The sequence below is a fragment of the Osmerus eperlanus genome, chromosome 1, assembly GCF_963692335.1.
Source record: "Osmerus eperlanus chromosome 1, fOsmEpe2.1, whole genome shotgun sequence".
NCBI lineage: Eukaryota > Metazoa > Chordata > Actinopteri > Osmeriformes > Osmeridae > Osmerus > Osmerus eperlanus.
This window is the reverse complement of record NC_085018.1, coordinates 12,657,030-12,684,529: the sequence shown is the minus strand read 5'-3', so window position 1 is coordinate 12,684,529 and position 27,500 is coordinate 12,657,030. Positions and strand designations below refer to the sequence as shown.

General features: G+C 47.8%; 1 protein-coding gene across 6 annotated transcripts in view; it reads right to left on the bottom strand.

Annotated features, from left to right (window-relative positions):
- Positions 1 to 27,500, bottom strand: part of kaznb (kazrin, periplakin interacting protein b) — a 66,990-nt gene that overhangs the window by 33,897 nt on the left and 5,593 nt on the right. For 5 of the 6 annotated variants that reach the window (XR_009930395.1, XM_062460593.1, XM_062460594.1 and 2 more), the window contains exons 2-3: positions 19,566 to 19,723; positions 3,023 to 3,227 (exon numbers count right to left, since the gene is read on the bottom strand). Coding sequence is in view for 5 of the 6 variants with exons in the window: in XM_062460593.1 (XP_062316577.1) it covers positions 3,023 to 3,227; positions 19,566 to 19,723 (363 nt within the window). In the remaining variant the exon portion in view is untranslated. Of the gene's footprint in view, positions 1 to 3,022; positions 3,228 to 3,770; positions 3,980 to 19,565; positions 19,724 to 27,500 lie in introns of those variants that run through there. The other variant, XM_062460596.1, reaches the window with a different exon arrangement.

Below are 27,500 nucleotides of genomic sequence, written 5' to 3'. Positions count from 1 at the left end.
ATCACACAAGACAGAGTGATGGATTGAGTATAGTAGCCAATAATACGGGGGTGTCATCGCCACCCAGATGAATACATTACTGCCAGTCACTGCAATAGGAAGAGGCAGGATCATCTGGAACAGGCAGCCCTGCACCACTGAGAGGGCCTTGGAGTCTGGACTGTAGTGAACTGTAGTATACAGTACATTAGACTGCTGTGCATTAGTATTCTGTGCTGTTAGCAGACTGTACATTAGACTGCTGTACATTAGTATTATGTGCTGTTAGTATACAGTACATTAGACTGCTGTACATTAGTATTCTGTGATGTACTTTACTGTACATTAGACTATTGTAGTAGTATACTAGACTGTAGTATTATGTGCATCACAATACTGACATGTAGGGTTGTGGTTCTGGGGGATTCTGAGAGAGCGTCCACTGTACAGTGATTTAGCCTCTTGTCATCAGAGTGCTGGGCAGACGGACTTCAAGGGCAAGGGATGTCAGCAGAGAAATGGTTTTTATAGCCTTATTTGACATCTGTCAGTGATGGTGTTACGGTCCCATAGAGGTGAAACTCATTCATAGCATTTCAACCTGTCCTGTATAATTATGAACAAGATGGTGGTTAGGGTTTGGTTGGCACTTACATAAAAAATTGATGAAACGATTGCAAATATTTCCAACGTATCACAACCGGTTGCAAATCCCTTTGGCACGTCAACAGACATTCTAAACACGTCACCAGCCTGCTTCTTAACATGGAGAGACAGCTACTGCAGATTTGCATTCACTGCCTGTTGTCTGTGAACGCTGTAACTGGGATGTCCATTTTTCCAGAGAAAATGATTCCCATCATTATTTGACAATCCTAAAAAGGTTTGCTCAAGGTTTATGAGCAAAGTGTATTCCAGGACACAGCTGTTACACCTGGTACAGCTCAGGAGCTATGTTGGTCTTCTGTACTTCTAACAGCAGAGCCTACATCACAAAACGCCTTGTTTCTGCATCAGAAGAGGTTGTGGAGGTCATCTGAATTCCTTTTCTTCCAAGGACTTTCACATAAAACCACATTAAAATATAGATGTTATTTTTTTCGTAACTTAAAAAAAAAAACTTCCATATTCCATATTAAAACCTGCCGTTTTAATATGAGTACAGGGAGAGGTGTATACAGTAGTTCTAGCCAGGCCATAGCCTTGGTCTAGCCTTGGGCAGACTGAGACAGGAAGGCTGGCCAAGGAGCAGAGGTTTACACCTACTCATTGAGGTGACCCCTGGCCTAAAATACCACATTAACAAATGCAGCTGTAGGCTAAGGGAAGAGAACCCTTTTTTTCTGGAATGGAACTGGGCCCTGGTCGTGCCTCGCTTTGTTTGGGTTGTGCCTAATCAGCTTGGCTGGGCCACAGTCACCTGACAGCAGTGGAACAGGAAGCATGACATCACCACTGGAATGTGGGGCCATAGCTGGCTGTAAATGCTGGAGGGGGGGGAGGGAAATCAAGAAAAGAAAGAAAGTAAAGGGAAGGAATAAAAAGAATAAGGAGAAAGACGATAGGGAGAGACTCAAATCACCAAACCACAAATTGTATCTCTCATTGTCGGCAGCACAGAAAAGCTATTCAGTTGGATCTGACCTTAAAGTGGGGATGCCAACAAGCTACTGGCAGCTGTTTAAATAGTCGAGGTAAGGTGGTGATATTTCACAGTGACCAGCCAACTGGACCTCATCCCCAAACATCACTCATCTGCAGCTGAGGTCACCCAGTACCTCTACTTTAACTCCTTACAGACTGCTTACAGTACTGGGCACACACACATATAGCATCTGTCACAATATAAACACTCATAAAGGTTATGTGTTCCAGTACATACATCCATTTTACCCATGAAGGAGATTGGACAGTGACTTCAGCTCATGTCGGACCCTGAGGCAACAATACACACATACACACACACACAACTCGAGACAGAATCGCACACAAGCGCACTCACACACCAAGTAAAGCCTACAGAGACATAACCGCTGCCTGGGAAACCAGCCTCAGCCCCGGTCCCTACTCAGTCCCTACCCAGTCCCTACCCTGTCCCTACCCAGTCCCTACCCAGTCCCTACCCAGTCCCTACCCAGTCCCTACCCTGTCCCTACCCAGTCCCTACCCTGTCCCTACCCTGTCCCTACCCAGTCCCTACCCTGTCCCTACCCTGTCCCTACCCTGTCCCTACCCAGTCCCTACCCAGTCCCTACCCTGTCCCTACCCTGGCCCTACCCGGTCCCTACCCGGTCCCTACCCGGTCCCTACCCAGTCCCTACCCAGTCCCTACCCTGGCCCTACCCAGTCCCTACCCAGTCCCTACCCTGGCCCTACCAAGTCCCTACCCAGTCCCTACCCAGTCCCTACCCTGGCCCTACCCAGTCCCTACCCAGTCCCTACCCAGTCCCTACCCAGTCCCTACCCTGTCCCTACCCAGTCCCTACCCAGTCCCTACCCAGTCCCTACCCTGGCCCTACCCAGTCCCTACCCAGTCCCTACCCAGTCCCTACCCAGTCCCTACCCTGGCCCTACCCAGTCCCTACCCAGTCCCTACCCTGGCCCTACCCAGTCCCTACCCAGTCCCTACCCAGTCCCTACCCTGGCCCTACCCAGTCCCTACCCAGTCCCTACCCAGTCCCTACCCTGGCCCTACCCAGTCCCTACCCAGTACCTACCCAGTCCCTACCCAGTCCCTACCCTGGCCCTACCCAGTCCCTACCCAGTCCCTACTCAACTTTTTCATTCCCACTGCCCCCCCTACCGCCCTCCACTGTCAGGCCAGGGATTGTTTCAAAGAGGAGGAAGTTAACTAGCGCAGAAGCATTGGAATGAGATCACCCTCTAACACATTCCCCAAATACTTCCCACACTCGCTTTCAAAACAGCAACACATGTTCCTATGTTCACACACACACACACACACTCTTATTCTTACACCAGCCTTGATACACACAGTATCCCCTTCACACACACACATACATACATGCTGTATGGAACTCACCGCGGTAGCGCAGGCTGTCCCCGTGGTGGTTATGTGTGTGGTTCTCCAGGGCAGGCGGGCTTGTGGCTTCCAGCTCTGCTAGTCTTCGGCTAGTGGCAGAGAGCTCAGAGCGCAGGTTGGTCACCTCATGACTGGCAGACTGGATGGCGCCATCTATCCTCTGAGCCAGCTGCTTGTTGTCCTCCATCATTTTAAGGATTTTCCCCTGAGGAGCAAATCCACACAGTGCAGCATGGTGTCATGGGGAGCATCAGAGGACAATGCAGAGTCCCTCTCCTCTCCTCGTCCTCTCCCCCCCCCCCCCGCTTGCTCTCCTCTCTTCTCCCTCCTCCTCCACCTCCTCCGCTTGTCTCGTGGATTTCTTCGCACATAAAAATACCAGGAGCCCGGGGTACTGTCCTCCTCTCAGCGCCACAGAGAGGCTGGATACCTGTTACTGCATGAGTGCCGGTATGACTGTTCACTCACTGCACACTGGGAAAGAGAGAGAGGAACACAGAGAGGGAGAGAGTCTTGAGGGAGAACAAATGAGAAAGAAAGAAAGAAAGCAAGCGAGCGAGCTTAATAGAGGGAGTAAAGGAGAGACAGGCAGAAAGAGAGACAGATGAGATAGAGAAGGCAAGCCCAGCAGGCACAGGAGAAAGTGAGCGTTCCCGCCGAGGAAAGTGTGCCGTGAGCAGCTGCTCTCAGAGAGATCCCACCCAGCGCACACACAGGGATGACATGCTGCCTTTTAAACGGAACGTACCATGTGCCGTGGGACCGCGGGGGGGAGGTGTGGGGGTGAGACCAGAGCAGACCAAACCTGGGTCCTGCCTCAAAGAGCCTCTCCAACTACAGAGTGAAGTCTCTCGCACCCTACATCCTCTTTCTGATAGCGAGTCAGTAATCCAGCCTTTTGTCGAGAAAGAAGTAGGTATTGGTATCTGTTTCTCTCTTTCTTTTCTCCTCTCTTATCTGCAGCTCAATCTCTGTCTCCTCTCTCTCTCTCTCTCTCTCTCTCTCTCTCTCTCTCAGGGCTTGGCTGGAAGGTTAGTCCCTATGACAAACACTTGTCAAGTGCTGAATTTCTATTCAGCCCCTCTCTCACACTCCCTTTCTTTCTCTCCCTCCCTCTCTCTATCTCCCACACACACACACCCCGCTGTCTTTCTGTCACTCCGTCCCCCGCTCTCTCCATTCATTATATATTCATCCCTTTGTCCATGGAAAGCTCAGGCCCACGTTTCAGGAGAGGAAGGGGGCCGGCTCTACTCAGACTAAGGGGAAAACATTTCAACACACAGAACAAACAGAAACTTAGCAGAGGACAGAAAAAAAAGATGTCTAACACAGGGAGAGAACTAGAACACTGCCATTAATCTTACTCGCTTGATGTAGACCAATGCAGGATTACTTTTTCTTACACAAAAGCCTGACAAACAAATCCTCACAAATCAATTCACTCGTTGTAGTGCATCTTGCACCACTGTTTGCTAGACAGAGAATCCCTCCAAAAATACTCATCTCTAGAGCACAACCAATACCGTACAACGGTCCACGACGCAACTTCACTGTCTCTTCTACTATCTATTTTGAACAATATAGCACCTGTCTTTTTCTTGTTCTGTGTTCTCTTTCTTGTGCCATGCCTGGGCTTGAACGATGTATGTCTGGGCCCGGGGGGTGCGATTCGAGTTTGCACATGAGTATTCACATTTGGCCGAGATACAGAGACTGAGTTAGGCTGGGGACTGGAGTTGCAGTTAGACGAGCGCTTTACACAGACCCGCAATGATCGTGTTTTTTCGTTGTGGTACGCAACGACAGATCGCTGTCACAGTTTCAGGGGGGCAGTCTGTCTCTTTTGGATCACGGTTGTTGTTGTGATGAATGTCCCGTGATTGCCAGTAGGGACGGCGTGACCACCTCCATGGCTATGAGGACCCTTGCATGTAAATATCCAGGTTACTGCGGAAATAAACCAATAATTTTTTGTGGGTCTGGTTCCTTCAATTATTGCGTAGTTCAGAAAAAGGCTATTTTTGAACGATCAATTCAGCAGTCGGTTCAATCGGCCTAGTTTGAGATGAAATGAAATTACTCAAATAAATTCTATAGAAGGAGCGATGACTTGCTGTGTTTGTTCCTAGCCTACACTTGCTGAATCGACCCCTGCCCTATTGTGTCATTGTAATGGTTCTCCTTCACTAGACATAAACAAAGTGACAGTTAGAAGGGTTTACAGGCCAGGCTACATGTCTACCAGAGGTGACCCCCTGCCAGCCTCTCTTTCTACCCTGGGCTGTGAGCCTGGACAATGATGCTACAGGCCAGGGGTCACATACTGACCCATATATCATCAATAGCCAGACTAACACTCGGTGGATACATGGTAATGGAATGTCAGCCACACAAAGTCCCCCTCTGTTTCTCTGGCGGAGTGGAAGCAGCACAAACCAACTGCAGCTCCTCAGAGTACGTGACCCCAACTAACTCTCCATCGGATCTATTTTCTCCCCTTCCACCACCCCTTGTCCTCTCATGCCCTCTATCCCGCAAGCTCTGCTCGCCTATCCAAACTTTGGGGGCAAAATCTTTTTGCTGTTTGTTTGTATTTGCTTGGTGCGGTTAATGGGAAGTGTAATTAAGTGTGCCATGGGTGTGCTGTTAAAAAGAGGAATTGATAAACAGTCACCGCCACTGTCTGCCTGCGTTAATTGAATATTGATTCAACCTTAGTACAGCTGGAATGCTCTCTGTTATTCCCCCCAACAGGAGGGTGATGCAAGACCCTGGTCAACTATCTATACTGGTCTGATCAGTGGGTTGAAGAGGGAACTGCTCCAATGTGTCCCCAACAAACACCTTATGAACTCAGAGAGAAACTGTGGTGTAAGTGTGTGTGTGTGTGTTTGTATTAAACGTCTGCATCAGAGACAAAGGGAGAAAGTGAAAGAGAGAGGGGGGGGAGAGAGAGAAGGACAGAGAGAGGGAGGGAGAGTGAGAAAGAGATTGAGGGAGAATGAGGAAGAGAGAGAGAGAGACCCCTAATGGTAAAGTACAGCAGAGAGGTGTGTTATGAGACAGAAACGCTCCACTGCTGCCTCTCTGCCGTGTGTTAGGTCAAGGACTCTTCTCATGCGTGTCTGCAAGGCACTCCTAGTCTCATAGCACTTCCCTGTTCCACACACACACACACACAATGCCACACCCTCCAGGGAGAACTGGGCGTACAGATGCTGACAGAGCAGACACCAAGGCCTCTGTGGTACTGCGGAGGAGTACGTCATGATGAAGAGACAGGTTGTTGAGAGAGAGAGAGAGAGAGAGAGAGAGAGTAGAGTACAAGTCTATATTTCAAATGAATGAATGAATTTCTTATTGAAGTTGGATGACACCACTTCTTTTCGTGGTTGCGATACAGGTGCATGTCTAAACCACTGTCCATGGTCCAGCACAATGATGGTGGTGGTGTCGCAGTGGGAGAGACACACAGGAGATGGTGACACCCCTGAGGGGATGTGAGAAACAACCGAGCCATTAACAGAAACATCGAAGGCTGGAAGCAATTTCTCTCACAATGGTAAACTCCCTTGACCTCTCTCCCTCCCTCCCTCCCTCCCTACTGCATAGCAGTGTGTTGAGCCGAATCGTTAGGATCATTCATCTTAAAGATCTGCAACTGAATTTTTTTTTAAGGATGGATTGAGAATTTATTTATGCAAATGTCACAGTTGGAAGAAAATGTCTCCCCCCCTTCCCCTACCACTCTACCCACTCTCAGTCACACACACATAACAAGTGCACACACACGTGCCAGTCACCAGCGGTGGAACAGAGGAGCATTGATGGAGAACAGAGCTGATAGCAAAGAAACGGAAACTGAACTCTCATTCTTCATCTGTTGTTTGGTTGACACTTCTCTGTTCTCTATCTTTCTCTCTCTCTCTCTCTCTCTCTCTCTCTCTCTCTCTCTCTCTCTCTCTCTCTCTCTCTCTCTCTCTCTCTCTCTCTCTCTCTCTCTCTCTCTCTCTCGCTCAGTGGATCCGAGCCTCCCCATTCAAAGCAATCCGACAACTAAGCTTTGTGTTCCGGACAGGGAAAACCATGCAACAGCAGCCTGACGTCCTGCACCACTACCGAGCTGTGCGGCACCCCCCCCCCCCCTCTTCCTCCAGCCCTCCCTGGCTGCAGTGGAGCAGAGCCATGCAGAGGTCTGATCTGATGAAGAGGCATCTGTGCTGAGCAGAGGGCGGCCGAGGCTTAGGAGCTGACTGGGAGAGAGGCTGCTGCGTTCAGTCCCTCCTCCCAGCCTTATCTCTCTTCCGGCTAATTCACCAGGGTAACAGGGTTGATCGCCCACCGTGGCGTGTTCACACCCCAAGCCCCATGCTATCTACAGGCTACTGGTGCAATCAACATTAGCCTGCCTCTCTGCTGGATACTTGGGCTCAGCCGGGCACTTCCACGCCGTCTGATTGGCTCCTGTCCTGGGTGCCAGAATGCCTAACCCTGACCCCCAGCTGATAGTGACCGACTCTCTGTCTCTCTTTCTCTTATCATCTCTCTCTCTCTCTCTCTCTCTCTCTCTCTCTCTCTCTCTCTGTATCCTCTCTCTCTCTCTGTCTCTGTCTCTCTGTCTCTCTCTCTCCCTCGTTTCCCACTGTCCCTGATAGCCGTGGTGCCCCTCCACACACCTGCCTCTGACACCATGTCTCTGCTCATAGATAAGAGCAGTCTGGGAGAGTTCTGGGCCAGGGGCCTGATGAGGATTTAGATACCACACAACCCTGTCCAGCCTCTCTTGCCTCTCTTGTCAGCCTGCCTGCCTGCCTGCCAGCCTGCCAGCCAGCCAGCCAGCCTGCCTGCCTGCCTGCTTGTCTGTTTGTCAGGTTGAGAGAGGAAGCGGAGGGGTGAGGAGATGAGAGAGTGAGGAGAAGAAGATGTTAATGGATGTACTGTAGAACCAAACACAGTACCTCTCTCTCCCTCTCACTGCTGCCCCCTGCTGACTGTGTGCTGCCTCTCTCCAGACCATGGCCATGATGAGCTGGGATGTCATGTGACATCACACAGACCCGTCCGTGTGACATCACACACTGGCGGCTGGACATAGGGACATAGGGGGAGATAGGTGCACCGGTATCACGGTATTCCCGTGAAGGTAGTTGCAATTGAAGCACCGCGGCCACTAAAGACATTCTCAATGGGATTGTAATCCTTTTCAAAATGGGTTTCCACAGTGGGGCTGTCTGCTCGGCAGGTGAGCTGTGGAGGATCAGAGGATTACACTGGATAAAGAGGAGCTTTGGGGGTCCTTCTCACCCCTTTCCCCCAAAGTTTGGTTTGACACTTTCCTGCATTGATTTCGTGGCACATAGGAAGGGTTGCCGTCAGCGCTTGCTTGTTCTGGCGTCAGTCCTGTGCTTTTTTTTTTCTTCCATCCATGGAAGATAAAATGTCAGGAAAAGATGATTGAGGGTTTAGGGACAGGGTCCACTTTTGTTGTTGCTTCAACTTCTTACCTCTCTCACGCTCTCTTTCTCCATCTTTCCTGTGCTTTGCTCTCTCAAACTGTCTCTCTCTGTCACTTTCCTACCCTCCCTCCCTCCCTCCCTCCCTCCCTCCCTCCCTCCTCCTCCTCTCCGTGTACAGAGGTGATCCCTCCAGAGAAGACGCAGTGACAGAGCTGAGTTTCCACCAGTTGATTGATGGCAGGTGTGGGGTTATTTATTGGCTCATCATGGCAGGCAGCTGAAGGCAGGCGGAGACACTCCTCCTCAGCAGCGGAGCTGAGGACCAGAGTCTGACTGACGGGGATATGGATCGCCCCTGCTGATGGAGCTACTAAAGTAGGACAATGCCTGGAAAATAGGGGAGAAGATTTCATAAGCATCCTTGTGGATCCACAGGACATCCCGTGCTACCCCATAAAACTGTTCTTGACGAATTTGGTGAGATGTTTATGATACGGTTACAGTGACAGTCACATTTCAGTCAAATTTCCAACCTTTTTGACAACACTAAGAAGAGAACATCGGACAAGAACTCTAATTTGATCACCGCTGAATATTCATCACACTCCAAAGTTGATTGACAGATGGGATAATATTGATATAAAATATTGGACATACATTTATCCTGAATGTATCTCTCCGAGGACTAAGGGTTCTTTCTCACTGGCATCAACCTCAGTTCTTTTAAAATGAACCTTCCTGTCTCTTCCTCTCAGTCGTTTTCTTTTCTTGTCTTCTTGTCTCTCACTTTCTCTCTATCTCTCTCCTCTCACTTTGTTATTATTTCTATGTCATCATCTTCAATTACACTGCAGCCGCCAGCGACATCTTCAATCCATGCTATCCACATTCCTATCCAAAAGAGATCCACTGTCATGCTAATAGAGTCTCACTCGTTTCTCAATACAACACTGCTTCTCAGGAGCATATCTAGGAAGGAGATATGGACTCTAAAAATAAAAACACCTGCCAAGCAAGAGAATGAGGTCAAAATATTGTTCTGCCATTTCTGAGAGTCAGATGCAGGCATACACACACACACACACACACACACACAGCAGTCAGTCTAATGAAGACTACAACACTTCGAGGTAGGGCCAGGGAAACATCGTCCAGAACAGCCCCATTGCCAGAGATTAACATGCTAGGCAATTAGACACAAGCCTCCACACACAGTACAACTGCCAAGCTGACAGCAGGCCTTTGATTGTTTTAATTAGTCAACGCAATATGGCTGAGTCATGCTTGAGAGTGAGTGCAGGATGGAGGTCCAATCATGTTAAGCTATAGCACTTTATCTCAACTGGTGAGAGAGAGGTGGGTAGATGCACATGAATATAGATGTAAAATAAGACTGAAGAGGTGCTTTTATAGCATTTGTATTTAATGGATCTGATTGGATTGAAATTATAAAAATGTGTGATTTACATAACTTGCAAACACTTTGGTGGGAGCTGGGAGTTGAATTAATCTCCATTTCTAATGAGTTTTTCTAAATCCGAGATTAGCCCGTTTCTATAGGGTTGTAAACTTGCAAGGGATTACAGCACTAAATCCACATGAAGACGTGTAAAGAAAGTCATGGGATACACGACACATCTCATCTATACATCTCATTTATACTGTGCTGTTTTGGAACCAAGGCACAATGACCATGTTTGACGCCATGTCTTTGTACGCAAAGATATGTATTCCTATAGATATAGACCCCCCTCCCTCCACCCCCCCACCCCCCCACCCCTTGATTCTATCTGTCGATGACATCATAGTGTTCACAGACAACCCACTTGGCTGACCTTTTGGCTGGCCTCGGCTGATCAATGACCTTGACCTTCCCCGTTGCTCCTGGATCAGCGCATGAAATGATGACCCTCTAACGAGACTCGTCTGCTCTCCAAGTTGTAAAGGGCCCGATGCACATGCACAGCGCGCCGCAGCCGCACACAAGTCCACACGACACGTTAGGTCCTGTCCCGTACAAACAGCCATGCGGAGCGGTATCGGCTCTCTGAGGGGACGACCTGCAGATCACACCCCCGCTGGATCGACATGCAGGAGAGCTTCAATTAAAACACTTTGTAAAGTCCAATTTAAAAAACATCTGCTCCCTCTTAAGGCATAACAGAGATTAATGGCACCCAAAGACTGCTCCGGGTAGCTGAAGATTCCTGTTCGATCTGTTAACACCAAGATAAGAGTCTGTACAGAGACTCTCATATGAGATGTAATGGATACGGTTCCGAGTTCCACGTTTATGATGAAGCAGCTACTCCAAGGAAGTCCGTTTTTGGATGATGGTCGACTTTTAGATTTGTGAGCCACTGGGGTTCAACTCCAATCGTTTCTTCTGGTCTCAGTGCAGGCTGGAAGGGATGGTCAGCCAGCCAGGTAATCACACCTCCAGAGTGGTGGGATACCTCTGGGAGGATTCAGATAGAGTAGGGTGGACTGCATGGTCACTCTCATAAATACTAACAAGGCCTCAAGCTGAACTCTCTGAGTGTGTGTGTGTGTTCCACAATAGAGCCTGCTGTTTACTTTGACCAAAAATGCATTCATATGGCACAAAAATGCTGACAATGGATTTTCATTGCATGTCAGTATGACTGACATTTTTCCACTTCCAATTTCTGAGGACCAATTTCACTGTACGCTCTGACAGCAAATCTCCAGTTCAATCTTCCGTTTCTGAAATCTGAAGGCAGGTTTGCAGGTTTACCCGAGGTCAATTGCAGCGCTCCCCTCTGTAGGCCACTCCTCATGCTTGTAACACGATAACATGGGTTGGAGCAGGTCCACACACACCTCTGAGGTGCAGCACATGAGTGTTAACGTAGGAGCGAAAACGACAAAATGAAATGGAAAGCATAGGGCTTACCCCCAGGGTCCGCTTCAGTGTGGACGATGCGTGTCCACACACTTCTGGTAGAACCAGAACTTGTTTTAATGAGACTGAAGTGGCAACACATCGGCCCTTCAACTCTCTGGAGAGAAGAAAAGCCCCTCCTCAGTCGCGCCTGCTACCAGCTCGCCTGTCTCACTTCCTTCTTTTTTGCCCTTGCTTCCTTCTTGACTTCCTTCCTTCCTTCCTTCCTTCCTTCCTTCCTGCCTTTTCTAACTCCATGAGGCTGGAATACCATAGAAAGCTCAGACATTCATATGACTTTACAGCGTTACAGATTTGAGCCATGTGCGATCACACTTTTATTGTCATGCCCTGCTTTTGTCAGTGTGAGGAAAAACAGCCTGCCATTTTTTCCTTTGTCATAGTAGCTTTGTTCCCAGTCGCTGGACATTGGAGCATCTGTAAAGAAAGATTAGTTTGCAATTGATTTCTCCAATGTTTCCTTGTCTCCCCCTGAATGACACAGGTGCTGTAAAGCTGTACAGCAGCAGAACAGCAGAGCTACAGAGCAGCAGAACAGCAGAGCTGTACAGCAGCAGAGCAGCAGAGCTACAGAGCAGCAGAACAGCAGAGCTGTACAGCAGCAGAACAGCAGAGCTACAGAGCAGCAGAACAGCAGAGCTGTACAACAGCAGAACAGCAGAGCTGTACAGCAGCAGAACAGCAGAGCTACAGAGCAGCAGAACAGCAGAGCTGTACAACAGCAGAACAGCAGAGCTACAGAGCAGAACAGCAGACCTGTACAATAGCAGAACAGCAGAGCCGTACAGCAGCAGAACAGCAGAGCTGTACAGCAGCAGAACAGCAAAGCCGTACAACAGCAGAACAGCAAAGCCGTACAGAAGCAGAACAGCAGAGCTGTACAGCAGCAGAACAGCAGAGCTACAGAGCAGCAGAACAGCAGAGCTGTACAACAGCAGAACAGCAGAGCTGTACAGCAGCAGAACAGCAGAGCTACAGAGCAGCAGAACAGCAGAGCTGTACAACAGCAGAACAGCAGAGCTGTACAGCAGCAGAACAGCAGAGCTACAGACCAGCAGAACAGCAGAGCTGAACAGCAGCAGAACAGCAGAGCTACAGAGCAGCAGAACAGCAGAGCTGTACAGCAGCAGAACAGCAGAGCCGTACAGCAGCAGAGCTGGACCTCGTCATGGTCAGACCATAGAATTTAACAGTAATACAATTTTTTTTTAAGTCACAGTTATAATTCAAGTTTTTGCATACATATAGTCTAGCACAATACTGTCTATTGCACCATGTAGGTACAGGAAAGCAGAGAAAAGTTTGTGTTTGTTGGGACTCCTCTGTTAGAGTCAGTGTGCTAGGTGAACCAAGCCAAGGGCACTTGCTAGTTTTTCATGACTGTGTTGGGCCCAGGTGTCACAGTGGTTATACAGGCTTTCCAGGGGCAGGTAATCCCATCACTACAAACACCACTGTGGCTGTAAGAGTGGATATTAGATAAGAAAAACATTTCCTTTCCGCAGATAAGCAGTTAATTGGACTCCTCCAGACTCTGGTCATGGTAGATACTCCTATAAGCATTCCAACCCTGCCTACGCCAGTTGACCCTCCAATCACTTGCTTCCCCAAAGACCCACCGAGGATTACAGCCAGACTGTCTCTCAGTTTAATTACATTACACCAGATTACATCAGAATACAGATGTGCATGATTGTCCTAGCATGCTACTACCAATTACCGTCGAATGGAGAAAAACAGCATCAGCTAAAAAATAAGCTATTTTAATATGTTGTTTAACAAACAGGCATTTGCTTGACTTGGGTGTCGAGCTACGGTACCATGCTTACAATTAAAACTCACGTTTGTGTGTAATCAGGTGCGGACGTACCATTCCCTGCTTGTTGCATACTGTGTGCTTTTATTAACTCTGCTCATCAGCTTGGAACTCCTTCCAAATTAGTTTTAAATTGAAGGATATTGTCCAAAATCTCGGGTCATTGTGTTATTCTTTTACGCAATATGATGTTGTTTTTTTATGTTGTATTGTTGTCATGTGTGATGGATCTTGACAAATATATTTTGTATTTTAATGAGCCCTTCCCTGGTTAAATTAAGGTTTAAATTAAACAAATGTACAGGGTTGGCCCGCATCTACACTGTACTGTCTGCAAAATACATAGACAGCAGAGGTTCAAATCCTTGTTCTGGCCCCGAGCAATACCACGTTCCCTCCAGTCACACACAGCACGAAGCCTGGCTGTCCTGGATGGAGAACCACCAATGCACGTCCCCGCTGTGAAAGACGTCTGTTATCAGTCCCTGAGCAGTCCCATTTCTCCCTTCAACCTGAGCCTGGGAGGGAGCCGCTGGAGGGGGGGCTGAGCGCCCGCCAGCCCGGCCTGCGCCGGCCGCGGCCGCGGGATTGCTTCTGTCAGGAATCAGATAGAGAGAAAAGTCATTTAGCACCCCGCGTCTCCCCGGGAGCGCAGCAGAGGCAGGCTGCATTAGAATCTCAGAGTGGGGTCAAGGGGGAGCTTCGGAGCTTTGATAAGCAGAATCCCAGCTCTAATTCCACTCTCTAAACATGCTGGCCCTGCATAATGATTCTACTAAGGGCCTGGCTAGGAGATGGGGATGCTGGAAGTTCAGCTTGAGTATTTCTCAGGTTGAGATCATGAGGAAAAGGGTGGTATGGAGCGGATGGATCGAAAAAGTGCATTTATCACCATGCCCCGATGGCTGTTTATGACTTAGTGTGTGCTTGTGTGTATATGTATGTGTGTGTGTTTTTCTCTATGCACTGGCTTATGCTGTCTCATGAATTATTCAAGTTAACAGTCCTCCATGGGAAGTCACAACCGCAGCACCAGAAGGAATCTCAGCTCGAGATAAAGTGCTAAATAATGAACTAATGGTTTTGTTTGTGTATGTTTGGTCGTCTCTGAATATATCAAAAACAAAGCTAATTGGAGCCCCACATCTTCACTTTTCCATTCCAAGCCATTTCTGGCAGCTGCAGGATGTGTGGCTCGTTGGCAGCCTTTTGGCCTATCGGCTAAATCTGACATAGCTCTGTGTAACAGATTCTCACTCTCGGCATCCAGGACAGGATCTCTGGGTCTCTTCCTTCCTTTAGTCCAGTAAAACACAAAAACACACACACATGTAAGAAGATACCACATAGCCCACAGTCACTACAGGTTATGTCAGTCTTACTGCTTTCTGTCTATCAATGCTCCTAGGTCCAGTACCAGTAGCAGTCTCAGACGTGACCCTGAAGCCACCTCAGCCAGACAAACAGCAACACAACAACAACAACAACAACCAGGAGGGCTCTCAGCCAATCACTCGGCCTGTCACTCAGAAGCTGGAGTGGTGAAGAGGCAGAGACCATCTTAATCATGTCATCAAAAGGCTCCCTGAAATTGAGGTGAGTCCCCTTGGCTCCACAGAGCCCAGCACTGGTCAATGTTGTGACAAGCTACAGCTTGTGACAGGTTTCTATGGATACAGAGACAAAATGAGCTGCGTTTGTGTATATACGCTCACACGCACAAACACACAATCTTTGGAAGCCGATGCCCTCCAATTCCTTTTGTCACATCTTTCAATGAGTCTACAGCAAAGGTTGGATGGTTTGAGCCCTGTGTGTAATGAAAACTTATTCAATGTGAGAGAGGATATACTAAAATAAAACGGAGAACAATGACGAGAGCTACAACATATCACTCAACAAGCGGAAATATCTGAAATGGGATATTCTGAAATATGAACTACAGCAGAGGGCTATTCTTGTTGTTTTTTACAGGTACGTGATCATCAGATATCATGGATATGTAATTACAGGGCTCATCAGCAGACGGATCCAATACAGATCATGTTGTGGGGTTTTTTCAGTCGTTTTTATTTTCTCTCCATTTTCGAGAGACCTACTGTGCAAAGGTAGTTTGTAATGTGGGTATTGGCTGGTAAGCGCTAAAACTGCAATGGAGCTGGAAAAGGAACCAGCTCAGCTCTTTACAGAGTAGTTTGTTCTCTTTCATTCTGTTTCACACAGGAAAGCCACTCTATCAAACCTAGAGTGCGTGGGGGTTGGTCATGATTTTCATTCAACTGAAGGTGGAAAATGTATTGACTGCCATTCACAAGAGATAAAAGACACTTGAGGACAGATGAGTATTTGAGTTTTCCTCCGATAGAACAGTAATTCTCTTTTCTCTTACCTAGCAGAATGGTGTTCAGATGTCATACACGTAAGAACATTACCTGGAATATATAAAAATATACTGACATTTAAATTAACCGTAGGATATTGAACAATATCTCACAACAGTACCTTGGCTGTGATATTATGACCATATACCATGGCCTGTCGTGAAGCGTACAGTAAAGGCTACAGTGTTAAGATATATACTTTGGTTGCTTGGGGTAGTGTATTTGGAGAGAACTATCCCTTCATTGGAAGGAACATTGTGTTTGAGACCCTCTTCAGTGAACTGCAAGGCTCAAAGTAACAAAGAAAAGTAATAAAAAAGACAAACAATACGGTAAGATATGAATCGATTCCAAGTAGTTAAGTGGAGATGGGCCAGCAAATCTCCACTTTTTCTACCTTGCCTTGGGTCATTCTTTCTGTGTGTGTGTGTGTGTGTGTCAAGGAGTTTATTAGTTCATTATGTGCATCGCTTTCACATCCATTTCCTTTCCAGGAGTTGAGGAGAGGTCGCGGTACTGAAAGATGGATCCCCAAACATCCACGGATCGATGGCCCGGCCTCCCTCACCATTCATCTTGTTCTGGGCTCCTGACTCATGTCGCCCCTTTAAGCTTTGATTGGTCAATAATTAATTAAAGGGTTGGCCCGTGCCAGGGTTTGTTAATAGAATAGATCAAACTTTCACCTCCCCCCAAACGGAATGTATTGCACCAGTGATAAAATGATGAACTGAAGTTGTATTGTAGTAGAAATGTAGTTGAATTCCTACACTTTGTCAAGCACATTACACATATTCAATACACACATATTAAACGCCAACCATTACACCTGAAGTAGAGGACTACCTTGGTCTGGGCTTATAGAGCCCATTCTGAGGGCATGGTGATACAACACATACAGTATGTACCCTATGAACTCTCTCTACATGACATGGTGTTGAAATAGCCTCCCAAGTTGACCCTGAGCATAGTGACATACGGTGAGACAGATGGACAGAAGGATATGCAAGGTCTGCACAACTATCCACCCCCAATCCATGATCCATACAGTGATCACTTCCTGCTTTGACAGGCCACAGCGAGGCAGGCAGAGCTATCTGTTACACCCATTAACAGGCAGGCAGGCAGGCAAGCAGGCAGGCAGGCAGGCAGGCAGGCAGGCAGGCAGGCAGGCAGGCAGGCAGGCAGGAAACAGTGCAAGTAAGCAGTGGTACGTCTCTGGAGCCGTCACCAGAGCAGCTCTCTGCTGAGACCCTGCCGTGACTCATCCAGCCATGGTGCTAATGCAACATAGCATTACGCTACATCAACCCACCTCCTCACACCCACATAAACTCATTTGATTAGTCACCCCTCCACGAGACATAAATAATTAATCCGTGCAAATGACAAATGAGCCTATCAATTCTGGGACAGGATTCCAAGGGAGACCATTTCGATACTTTCCAATAGTTTAATGCAATTTCTTCCTTTTAGTGGGCTAAACTTATCAGTGGTTGTTTTCTCCGATTTTCCACATCTAAATGGAAACACTTACGACAGTTGCTTATGATTCATTTAAGTTTTATTTTTCAGGTTTCTGCTTCTGTGTGTGTTGGCTAGCTCCAATGGCACAAACAGATACCAGTCCCATGTCCACTCCTCCTATTGCAGTGAGGGAACATGCTTCTGGTGCTCCTCCCTGAAGAGTCTGTTGCCTTCCAGAATGTTGCTTTCCTCCCAAGTGTTCGTTGTTCACTCCCTTCAGATTGGACACCTGCTCCAGCAGGTGTTGTAAACTTCAGCTGCCCAATCACAGAAGAAAAAGATGGTAAACAAGGAACCAGGGAAGGCAGCCACCAACCAGAAGGGACCAATCCCAGACCACATGTCTCCCAGTCAGCCGCTGGTGGCACTAATTACTGTCCTGACACTGGACTAATGACCCTCAATGAGATCAGGTGGTGTAGGGAGGAGACGCCACAATCAGGGCAGCGCTGAGCATAAAAGTACAAGTCCTAGAACATGCTGCTGTCCCCATTTCCCCTCCATTTTCTATTTCCTCTGTGATGCTTAGGCAAGGCCTGTGGGATTGGAGGAGAGGGCAGGCAGACAGGCCAGCAGGCAGGCAGGCTGGCAGATGAGGGTGGGAAGACAGACAGGTGAGGGCAGGTTGGTTGAAAGGCAGGCTGGCCCAGCGTGGCTGCTGGCTAAGGCTGGCATGGTTTCTGGTTCTGCTGGCTGGAAATCTGCAAGTCTGGCCTGACAACCAATTAGACAGAGGGGGTGGAGCTCCTGTCCTGCTTCTGAAACCAAAATATGTCAGGAACTGGCTGAAATCTGACATGGCTCACAGACAACTGACCTAACTCACGGAGGAAGGGAAAAAGGATGAAGAGAAAGAGAGGCAGTTTAAAACCGATTCCAAGATCTACCACCGGCGCTCGATACGCCATGCTCAGTGAATGTTGTCAGACAAACACAGCTCCTCAGCATTAAGGAGTAGACTTCCTCCACTGCGGTTCAGCATGTACTGTAACACTGTTTCGAAAAGATGGAATAATCTTTGTTAGTAACAGGAATTTCATTATCTTTGGGTAAATCTGGGTTTTCAATGCCACATCAATTGAAGTATTAGAACTACCACATCATCTACTACACTGGAGATGACAGTCCCACTCCTCCTGAGTGGAAAGTTACAGAACATGAGGTACTGTACAGAGGGGCCAGAAGAGGGTTTCTAAGATTCACTCTACAGTATACAGGAACAGATAAGAGATACAGTATACAGGAACAGATAAGAGATACAGTATACAGGAACATCAGACACACGGGGGGCTGATTTGCCATTTTGAATTGCGCAGGATGCTTGGCTAAACTCTGAACGTCTAGAAACTTTCCTAAGACCAACTTCTCCCGCAGACAATCATTAGACCATTCATGGCCCGAGCCCTTGCTCATCCATCAGCTTGCAGCTCTGTTCCTAAACTGCAGAAAACTGACTGCAGGCGGACGATCTTTCATCCGGGCATGCATATGACGTGACTGAGGCGACGGAGATGGCCTTTCGCTGAATGACTTTCCCTTTAATCAATGCCAGCGGTGCTGCTTGGGTTATGTGTGCGAGAGTGGCGGGGGGGGGGGGGCTCTGTATTTATCGAGGCAAGTCTGTGACACAGCTAATAGATAACCCAAATACATCACGGTGTCAACGTTCAACAAACATTCATCAACACGTCGAGAAGAGAAACGAGACGACGCAGAGGGGAGAGAGGAAGTGCAAAGACAGACTATCTGAAGTCCCCCTGGGCGACGCTGACAGATCACATGACAGTTGTCCTTTTACCATCGCCTACCTACAGGATGTGAGGAGACTTCTTGCTATAGAACTATCTCAATATCAGTTCCATTAACAATCCTCATGAAAGATGATAGATGCTGAGAATGAACATTCTAGAACTGCAGAGAGAACCTTGGGGTGGGATGTGCCTTTCCGTTCCATCCATCTTTAAGATTGAGAGATAGATCATTGAACGCTTGAGCATGGTATGTGCTATCAGTGTACTAGTTTCTAGCAGGCTAGGCCCCATGACTGTACAGCACGTGATGCCATGACAGGGGGCACACACTAATGAACAACTTCACAGCTCACTTTCATTCAGAGCTTCAGAGAAACAGAGGTGATTCAATTATTTATGGTTCGCATCGAACAAGGTGACATTCAATTATTCAAATGTTGACATTTGCGGATGTTACAATCGATCCTTTGAAGAGTTGCAGTTTACTTTTTTTCACGGTAGTTTCCTGTCCGAGCCTGTTCTCAGAGAGACCTTTACTGTATGAGTTTTTTTTCATACTGTTTATCTCACATGTTGAGTTTTTGTAGACACAACTACTTCAGTATCAATGTTGCTGGCAAGCTCGAATCAAGCATGGCTCTGTCTAATTGACTTCCAGTAGGACCTGGGGTGAGGCAGCCTACCTGTGCGTCCATGAGCAGGTGCCTCATCAGGGCCATGGACTTCCTCAAGGTGTCCCTCTCACCAGGATGGAAGGCATCCACCTCGTTGGCCAGAGCACTGGGCCGGTTCACCATGAAGTGGGCGATCTGGTCATTTAGGCTGTTCAAAGACTGGACCGCTGAGAAAGAGAGAGAGAGAGAGAGAGAGAGAGAGAGAGAGAGAGAGAGAGAGAGAGAGAGAGAGAGAGAGAGAGAGAGAGAGAGAGAGAGAGAGAGAGAGAGAGAGAGAGAGAGATTGAGACAGAGTGGGAGGGAGAGGGGGCACACATTATATATTAGTGCCCACATGAAATCCCACATCAAAGGCTTTGTTTAGGTTCGTCAAGCTAAATCCTTTGCCTTATCTCAGTACAGTACCTCCATAACAAACACACTGAGTCATTCTGAGTCATTCATAAAGACATCAAACACACGCCCCAAATCAAACACACACACGTGGAGTCAAGCGCGCACATATCGAAACACACACATGGTGACAATAGACCCATCTTCTTCTTTAACGCCATGGAGACCTAGCAGCTTAACAGTTCACCACTTTCCAGCCTGGCAGTGTTCTCTCTTCCCCTGAGTCTCTCCTGGCTGATCGCTCACATCTGCATGCTGTGTGCTGAGCTCTAATCCCTCTGAGGGCCACAGCACAGCTCCCTCAACTGGTCTCATCTTCCCCCGTAATCCCTGTCTCTCTCTCTCTCTCTCTCTCTCTCTCTCTCTCTCTCTCTCCCTCTTAAATGTGCTCTCCGTCCCTCCCTCTCTCTCCCTTCCTCTCTCTCTCTATTTCTGCAACAGCTGCAACATATCTGTTAACTTCCCGGTCTTTTATCAAGTGAGTGTGGGAGAAATGTGCTTCGGATAAAGGCAGTCTCCGCTTGTGTGGACAGTTTTCAGACTAGACAGGCTGGCTTTGTACAGGCTGTCATGTATTTGTAATGCTCAGACTGGACTGAACAAGTTTAAACATGATCACCAGCTCACTGATTGGCTGGTAGGTATTGCTGCCAGCTATCCAGTCCACAAAGATTTATTTGAGAAAGCACAGGAAGTACAGCTTGGCCTGGGCGGTCTCTGATTCCTGATCTGACATGATATTATGGGGAACAGCCATCTTCAGGAACCCAGGCTTTCACCTATCCAGTCCAGTTAGACCAGAGATTTTGAGGGGTCAGCACAGGAGATGAAGGTGGTGGTGGGGGGGGGTGGGGGGGGGGGGACGACTCCATGCATAGCTTCTTTCCTCCTGCTCCTCCTCCACCTTTCTTCCTCTTTTTATGATCCCCCTCTGAGACAGCCGAGGTCAGGCTCTCACATGCGTACAGTATCAAAGATTGATGTCCCCCCTCTCCCTGCTCAAAATGTGCTGTGGAAGCACCCCCCCACCATCACAGACACGTTTGTGCCCTTAGCTCTGTAGAGAAAGACGCACATACACACACACACACACACACAAACACACACGCATGGTGATGAGATGAGACAGGCCGCATCACATCAGAAGCAAGGCCAAGTAAAATGTTTCTGACACTTGGTTGACGAATGGATTCTAATTTCACATTCAACATTTACGAGGTGTACACCCCCCCCCCCCCCCCCCCCACACACACACACACACTGCGAGATGAGACGGGACCAATGCACCTGTCAATCCTCAGGAACAAAGCAGACACACACCTTTATTTGTCATCTCCCTCAGTCCCATTCAGAGTGCTTTCAATGTGCTCAACAGAGAAAAAACAAGTGACTATTCAAAGCAATTGAATAACAATCTCACTTCAATATGCCACCGCACAGCCTCAGAGTGAATACAGGACTGCTCAAATATATTTTCATTCCAGTCACACATGCATGCGCAAGGCAACACACACACTCACACAGACACACAGACACACACACAGAAACATTCCGAAAAAGCACATGCCCTTTTTACTGATAAGATATGTTTGAAATTGAAAGTAATTATTTCAACTACAATACACGAAAACAGAAGATCAATTAAAAGTTTGGAGGCAGCATGAATCAATTTGTGAGTTCTGTGCCTCTTTGGCCTCCACAAAACACACATTCACCCCAGTAGGTGCTAACCAGGCAAGAACACATTAGCATGGAAATGAATACCCCCCCCCATTCAGCCGAGAAGACATCAGTCAAAGAAATGTCAGACCTTGTTTTCAGATCAATGATTGAATACATTACCTAAGTATTCATATCAAGCAGAAGAGCACAGTGTGTATGCATTCAAGCATCCAGTAGAGGCATGGCACTTTTTAAACTGTCTCCTTCCTCTCTTTTCTCATACACTCTCTTTCTCTCTTTCCCTCTCTTTCTCTCTCGAAGATTTGAGGCTGGCTTCCTGTTTCGAAACAGGTTTTTAATGTATGGAACATATCATTGTCTTCTAGCCTCAGAGCATGAAGGCTCGTCTTAAGGCACTGTTTGCTACTCAGGCGTCCCCGGGGCCTTTCTGTGTGGAGTGCGTGTTCTTCCCATGCTCATAAGGGTTTCCTCCTTATGAGCCTTATGAGAAAGGACCCCAATAAAAACATGCAGAACAGATTGCTCTCCTACCCATGTCCCTGGCTAGGCATGGGCTGAGCACTTGGACCCCAGTCGCCTTGAAGTGGCTTATTATTGCTCCATGCTGCTTTCAGGGGATGGACAACAGGATGGGAATACAAAGAATAGATTTCTAAGTGCTTTTCCCTGCATGCTTTTGTATGTAGTGCTGTTTGCCAAATCAATGTTTCTTCTTCTTCTTACTATTTCAACAATGAAATCCTTTTCGTCAATTATTTTGTTCTAAGGGCTTTGCGAATACAAACTGTTCCACTATTTTTCCATACCTGCCAGGTCATTTGCATCCTTTATTCTCTATTATTCTTTATTCTCCTTTAGATCCTTTATTCAGCTACATGCTAATCGTTCTGCTGTGTCTCACAATCTCAAACCTACATAGATGGGCTTTAATGGACTGTGGATGCCAATGTGTTCACCACAGTATTGTCAGGTTAGTGTTGTGTGATGACGACTCCCACACACAGCTGTCAGAGAGTAGTTAGTGCCCTTCACGTCTTTGTGATGGATCTTCAGCCACAATCAGTTCCGATGAGACCAAACAATAGCAGGAGCCTTCAACTGTTAGAGGAGCAGTCAAGACCATGGGGAGCGGGAACCACTCCGAACACAATGTTTCAATCCCACACTTTGATTTCTGGGCTTCGTTTCAATGTTTTTTTCTCTGTTTTTATTATGTGCAGCCACTTAATATTGCCCTGGGAGTGCGTTGTCACTTGTTGAGGACGGGATGGAAGAAAATCCTGTTTGAAAGCGACTGATTTGAGTTAGTCCCCAGACCTGCCCCAACAATGGAGAGCCCTCTGGTTCTGCTCTAGGAGAAAGAAAGGCGAATGTTTCACTTGCGTGGCACTTGGGGACTTCCAGCACAGTTGCTGAGCTGCAGTGGCCTCGCTCCTGTCATGGCAAATTGACAGAAACTCTCCCAGTCCCACTCTAAGCCCTACCAGGGCCCGTGGGCCGCATGTCAGAGGCAAGCGGTCTCAAAAGGTCTCAGAACAAGTGTTACGTCTCACTGTCTCTGTGTCTGAGCTGCGTGGTGTTCTGGCGTGTTCACAGCACCCAATCCGAACTATGGGTAGTATCTGGGTAGATCCCGTCACCCTCCCCATTAGGAGAAGAGGATCAGGTTTGGAGGTTTTGAAACAGATAACTGACTGTAATGCTACTTGTCAGGCAGCTCAAACACAGGCATTTGGAAAGATCCATTATGGTTTCCGGAGGTTTGTTGTGTGTTGTAAGAGCCCAATCCCCCTTTTCCTATCTCACACAGACCTGTAATTTAGTTGTTTGCTTCATTCTTCTGCATCACTATCCTTGGGAGAGAGAACGACTATCTGTGTGATTGCCTACGCGTGGCAATTTCCTCAAAAATGCAAGCACTTTTTTCAAAGACAACCTCTAATAACATCAGTCGCGGAAAGCAAATGGGTCTTTTGCAAATCTGAGCAAATGTCATGGTTTAGTAGTCCTTTCAGAGAACCCAGCCTTTATTCTAGGAGGGGTGACACAGACCTAGGAAATGAGAGTTGTCTGAATGCCGGGTCAGGTGGTTGGGTCTGTTGCTCGTCCACACACAGGTCGACACCCACCCTGATGAAGTTTTCACTCTTGTGTCGGGGTGTGTTTCTGTGCTGTGGTCGGGGTGTGTTTCTGTGCTGTGGTCGGGGTGTGTTTCTGTGCTGTGGTCGGGGTGTGTTTCTGTGCTGTGGTCGGGGTGTGTTTCTGTGCTGTGGTCGGGGTGTGTTTCTGTGCTGTGGTCGGGGTGTGTTTCTGTGCTGTGGTCGGGGTGTGTTTCTGTGCTGTGGTCACTATCCTCTCTGTCCAGCTGAGATGCAGTCACAACCATGCTGGTCCTTGTTTGGCTTGGTGTGAAACAAAGAAACAGAAAACACAGAGACAGACAGACAGAAATGACTGAGTTACTGAGTGGAATGTTTTTTCATGTTGTCATGCACTTGCTACGGAGCATTTGTCAGTACTGTTCAACAGCAAACATGAATGTTTTAAATATTTGAACACCTCCTATTCTATTGAAAGGAGAATTCCAACCAAGGCCTTGTTGATGGTTTGTTGTTTCTTTCTGAAGAAGACAAGTCTTAACTTTTAATCGAATTTTCATGGTTTTCTGTCTTTCAATTCTCGCCCTCCGGTTACAGCTAGTGCCTGCGTCTATCCCAGCTCACCAAAATGCCACTCATATCTACGCAAAGGGATGAATTCTTTATGGATTGTTTTTACAGAGCAATAGGTCTACTCTGCTCTCTTTGTTTAATTCCAAACCATTGGCTGCATTATGCATTCTATCAAAATTTAAATGACCCCTCTGGTGGGGCTGAGAGAGGGGGAACTTTAAGCTGTCTTGAATTTGACAACAGACCGGTTATTCAAGTCCATCGGGGCTTATCCAACTAGAAAGCTACAGAGCACAGGCCTCTGGCCTACCCACCTCGACTCTCAACAAAGAGAACTGGTGGAATAGAACGTGGAAGAAAAAAACATCCCTCACTCCAGCAATCTCAGAAGTATTTCAACAGCCACGGTCACGGTAATCAAAATTCAAATGAAGGCCGTGTCTGAAAAAAGAAGAGATCTTCATACATTCCTAATGAAAGTTTTACAGCCCTGCTTCACTGTGTCGGTTGCCATGGGAATTTCATGGAACTCACCACATGTTTCGCCTGCTAACTTGTGAGTCTGGGGTTGGGGAAGGACTGATATAAGTCAGAAACGCACCAACTCAAGCCTGTTAATGAAAATGACTTAGAGCTGTCTCCCTTTCTTTTTATCTTTCTGTGTTTTAGCATACATCAAAGAGTTCAAGCTCATCGTATGAATATTCAGCTATGCAATCTATGTGCAAAACAAAACTGGTCACCTTTTCTTTGTCGAAGTTCAACCCGTTTTTAGAGGCACACAAGAACTTCCTGTTTTGGAAAAGTCAAACCCAACCTTCCACAGACTCAACTTGGGGGTCAACCCTGACCCCTCACCTCTGCCTCTGCCAGACACGACCTTATAAGGTCGACAGATGGTGGGCTGTGTTTCTCCTCTGACCTCCGTTCATCATTGTGTCTGCTGAATAGCACAATGTAGGCTAATGACGGTTTGTTGTTGACCTGTTGCAGGAGGCAGGTGAGCCTGGGAGGAAGAGCAGACCCACGTGCATCTCTGGTCGGGGGGGGTCTCAATGTGACTTGTCTGACCGTGCTTGCTGATTGTACCCCTGCTTCATACATCACTCCCCCCTCCCCTTCCCACACAAACCTTTCCAGATGCTGTGTGAGCAGGGAATTCACCTGACTTCCCCATAGCAACACTGCCACCATCTGGAGGCTTGCTCATATTTCAGGGATGCCGATGTGGCGGTGATGCCGTCACTACAGACACAGTGGCCCGGTTTCAGATGTGTTCTACCACGGAGGTAAGGATGTATGCCCTTTACTCTGCCTTTTGCCAGTGATTTGGTCCACTCTGTGTGAGTGAAGTGGAACTAGGAGGTGTCATTTCCCCCAGAATAAAGACATCAGCATCCACCCAACCCCTGGAGCCTCGCTTCAGAGCTAATAAGACGTGAGCTCATCACGAGCACTGGTCTCCTAACAGCGCAAATGAGCGTGGGCAGAGACGTGCACCACTGTGTCGAGTCTGCATTATCAGAGGCAGGAGGGAGCGATAGAAGGAGGAGAAGATAGAGGTGGGGAGGGAGGGAGGGAGGGAGGTGCACTGCTACCGGTCTACCATAGCTATTATCAGTGTGCCACCTATTGAGAGATTCCATCTGCAACAGCGCTAAGCGTTCTGAGCATCCCTCTTCCCCCTCCTCCCCCTCCTCCTTCCTTCCTTCATCCCTTCTTTCAGTGCCAGAGTCAGACACATCTGTAATTGTGCATGCTGCAGAGCCGTCTCGTGAAGATGAAAGCCCTCCCTGATCCTTTGATAAGCAGATTCTCTCCTTAAGATCTCAGAGTTATTATTACATGCGTCAGCCTGCCTCCGCCAAGCCCTCCGACCAACTGAGTTTAACTGGGAATTAAAGGTGAGGAGATAACATGTCCAACTGGAAGTGAAGCAGCGAGAGAGTGGAGGAGGAGGGGGAGGGAAAGGAGGAGGAGGAGGAAGAGGGAGGAGCAGGGAGAAAGAGGGGAAGAGGAGGGGGGGGGGAGGAAGAGGAGGAGGGGGAGAGAGGAAGAGGAGGAGGAGGGGGGGAAGGAGGAGGAGGGGGAAGAGGGGAGGAGCAGGGAGAAAAGAGGGGAAGAGGATGGGGGAGAGAGGAAGAGGAGGAGGGGGGAGAGAGGAAGAGGAGGGGGGTTTTGGTCTGCTACTAACCAGGCTTAGGTATAAGGAGAGAAACGTATTTTAATGATCTTTCCTGGCCAAAAGTGATATCTATGTGACGTTAGTGTCCCAGTTATAGAGCCTAGCACACTGTCACACACACCCTCCATTAGCCTGACAGCCTGACAGCTGCTGTACACAGGAAAAGAACCCCATGTCAACTCTACAGACAGGTATGTATACAGTATAGATACAGTATATATAGACTGTATACAGTAAGGCTACTGTTCACCAACATTAGAGGGAAAAATAGAACGGTGAGGTAGGAGTGACATGGAAATGAGAGACGCCCCCCCCCCCCCCCCCCACGAAAAGAGCCCCCCCTCCCCAAACAAAAACAATATAAATGAGGAGAGGATGAAGGACGGGAACAAGAAGATTCCTTTTCCTCAGGACTTTTGAGGTAAACACCGCTTGTTAGAATGGACCCATAGGACCGCACACAAACACACACACACACACAAACACACACCCACACACACACAAACACACACTACACACAAAACCCTCCTCCTGGATGGTTTGCTCTAGACTACAGGGAGAACTTGTGACAAGGCTGCAGCCAATTAGGCCTGTTTGCTTCTCTGTCCCTGTGACTGTCACTCACTGGGTGGAAAAGTGGGTCAACTCTGGAGCACAACAGCAGAGACACAACCGTCCTTACAGACGCTCTCCTTAGGGTTTACTCAACCAGAGTTCTCTTCAAAGTTTCTCCAACAGAAGGCATGGTGGATCCATTACCAGGTGCTTTTCATTACCCCTTTGATGCTCAGAAAGTGTCACTACTGCTGTAAAAGCGTAGATTAGCTGCCAGTTGCAGAAACCTGGTAAAACTGCATATCGTAAATAAGCAGACTTTGTGCGATAGTGCATGCAGGTAAACAACTCCTCGGTTCAAAGACATATCAAACTAATACATGTCTGAGCTTGACAATCGCCAGGCTGAGAAATGCATTGCTGTATTTAAAGGGCATACTGTCTCTCATCCTTCAT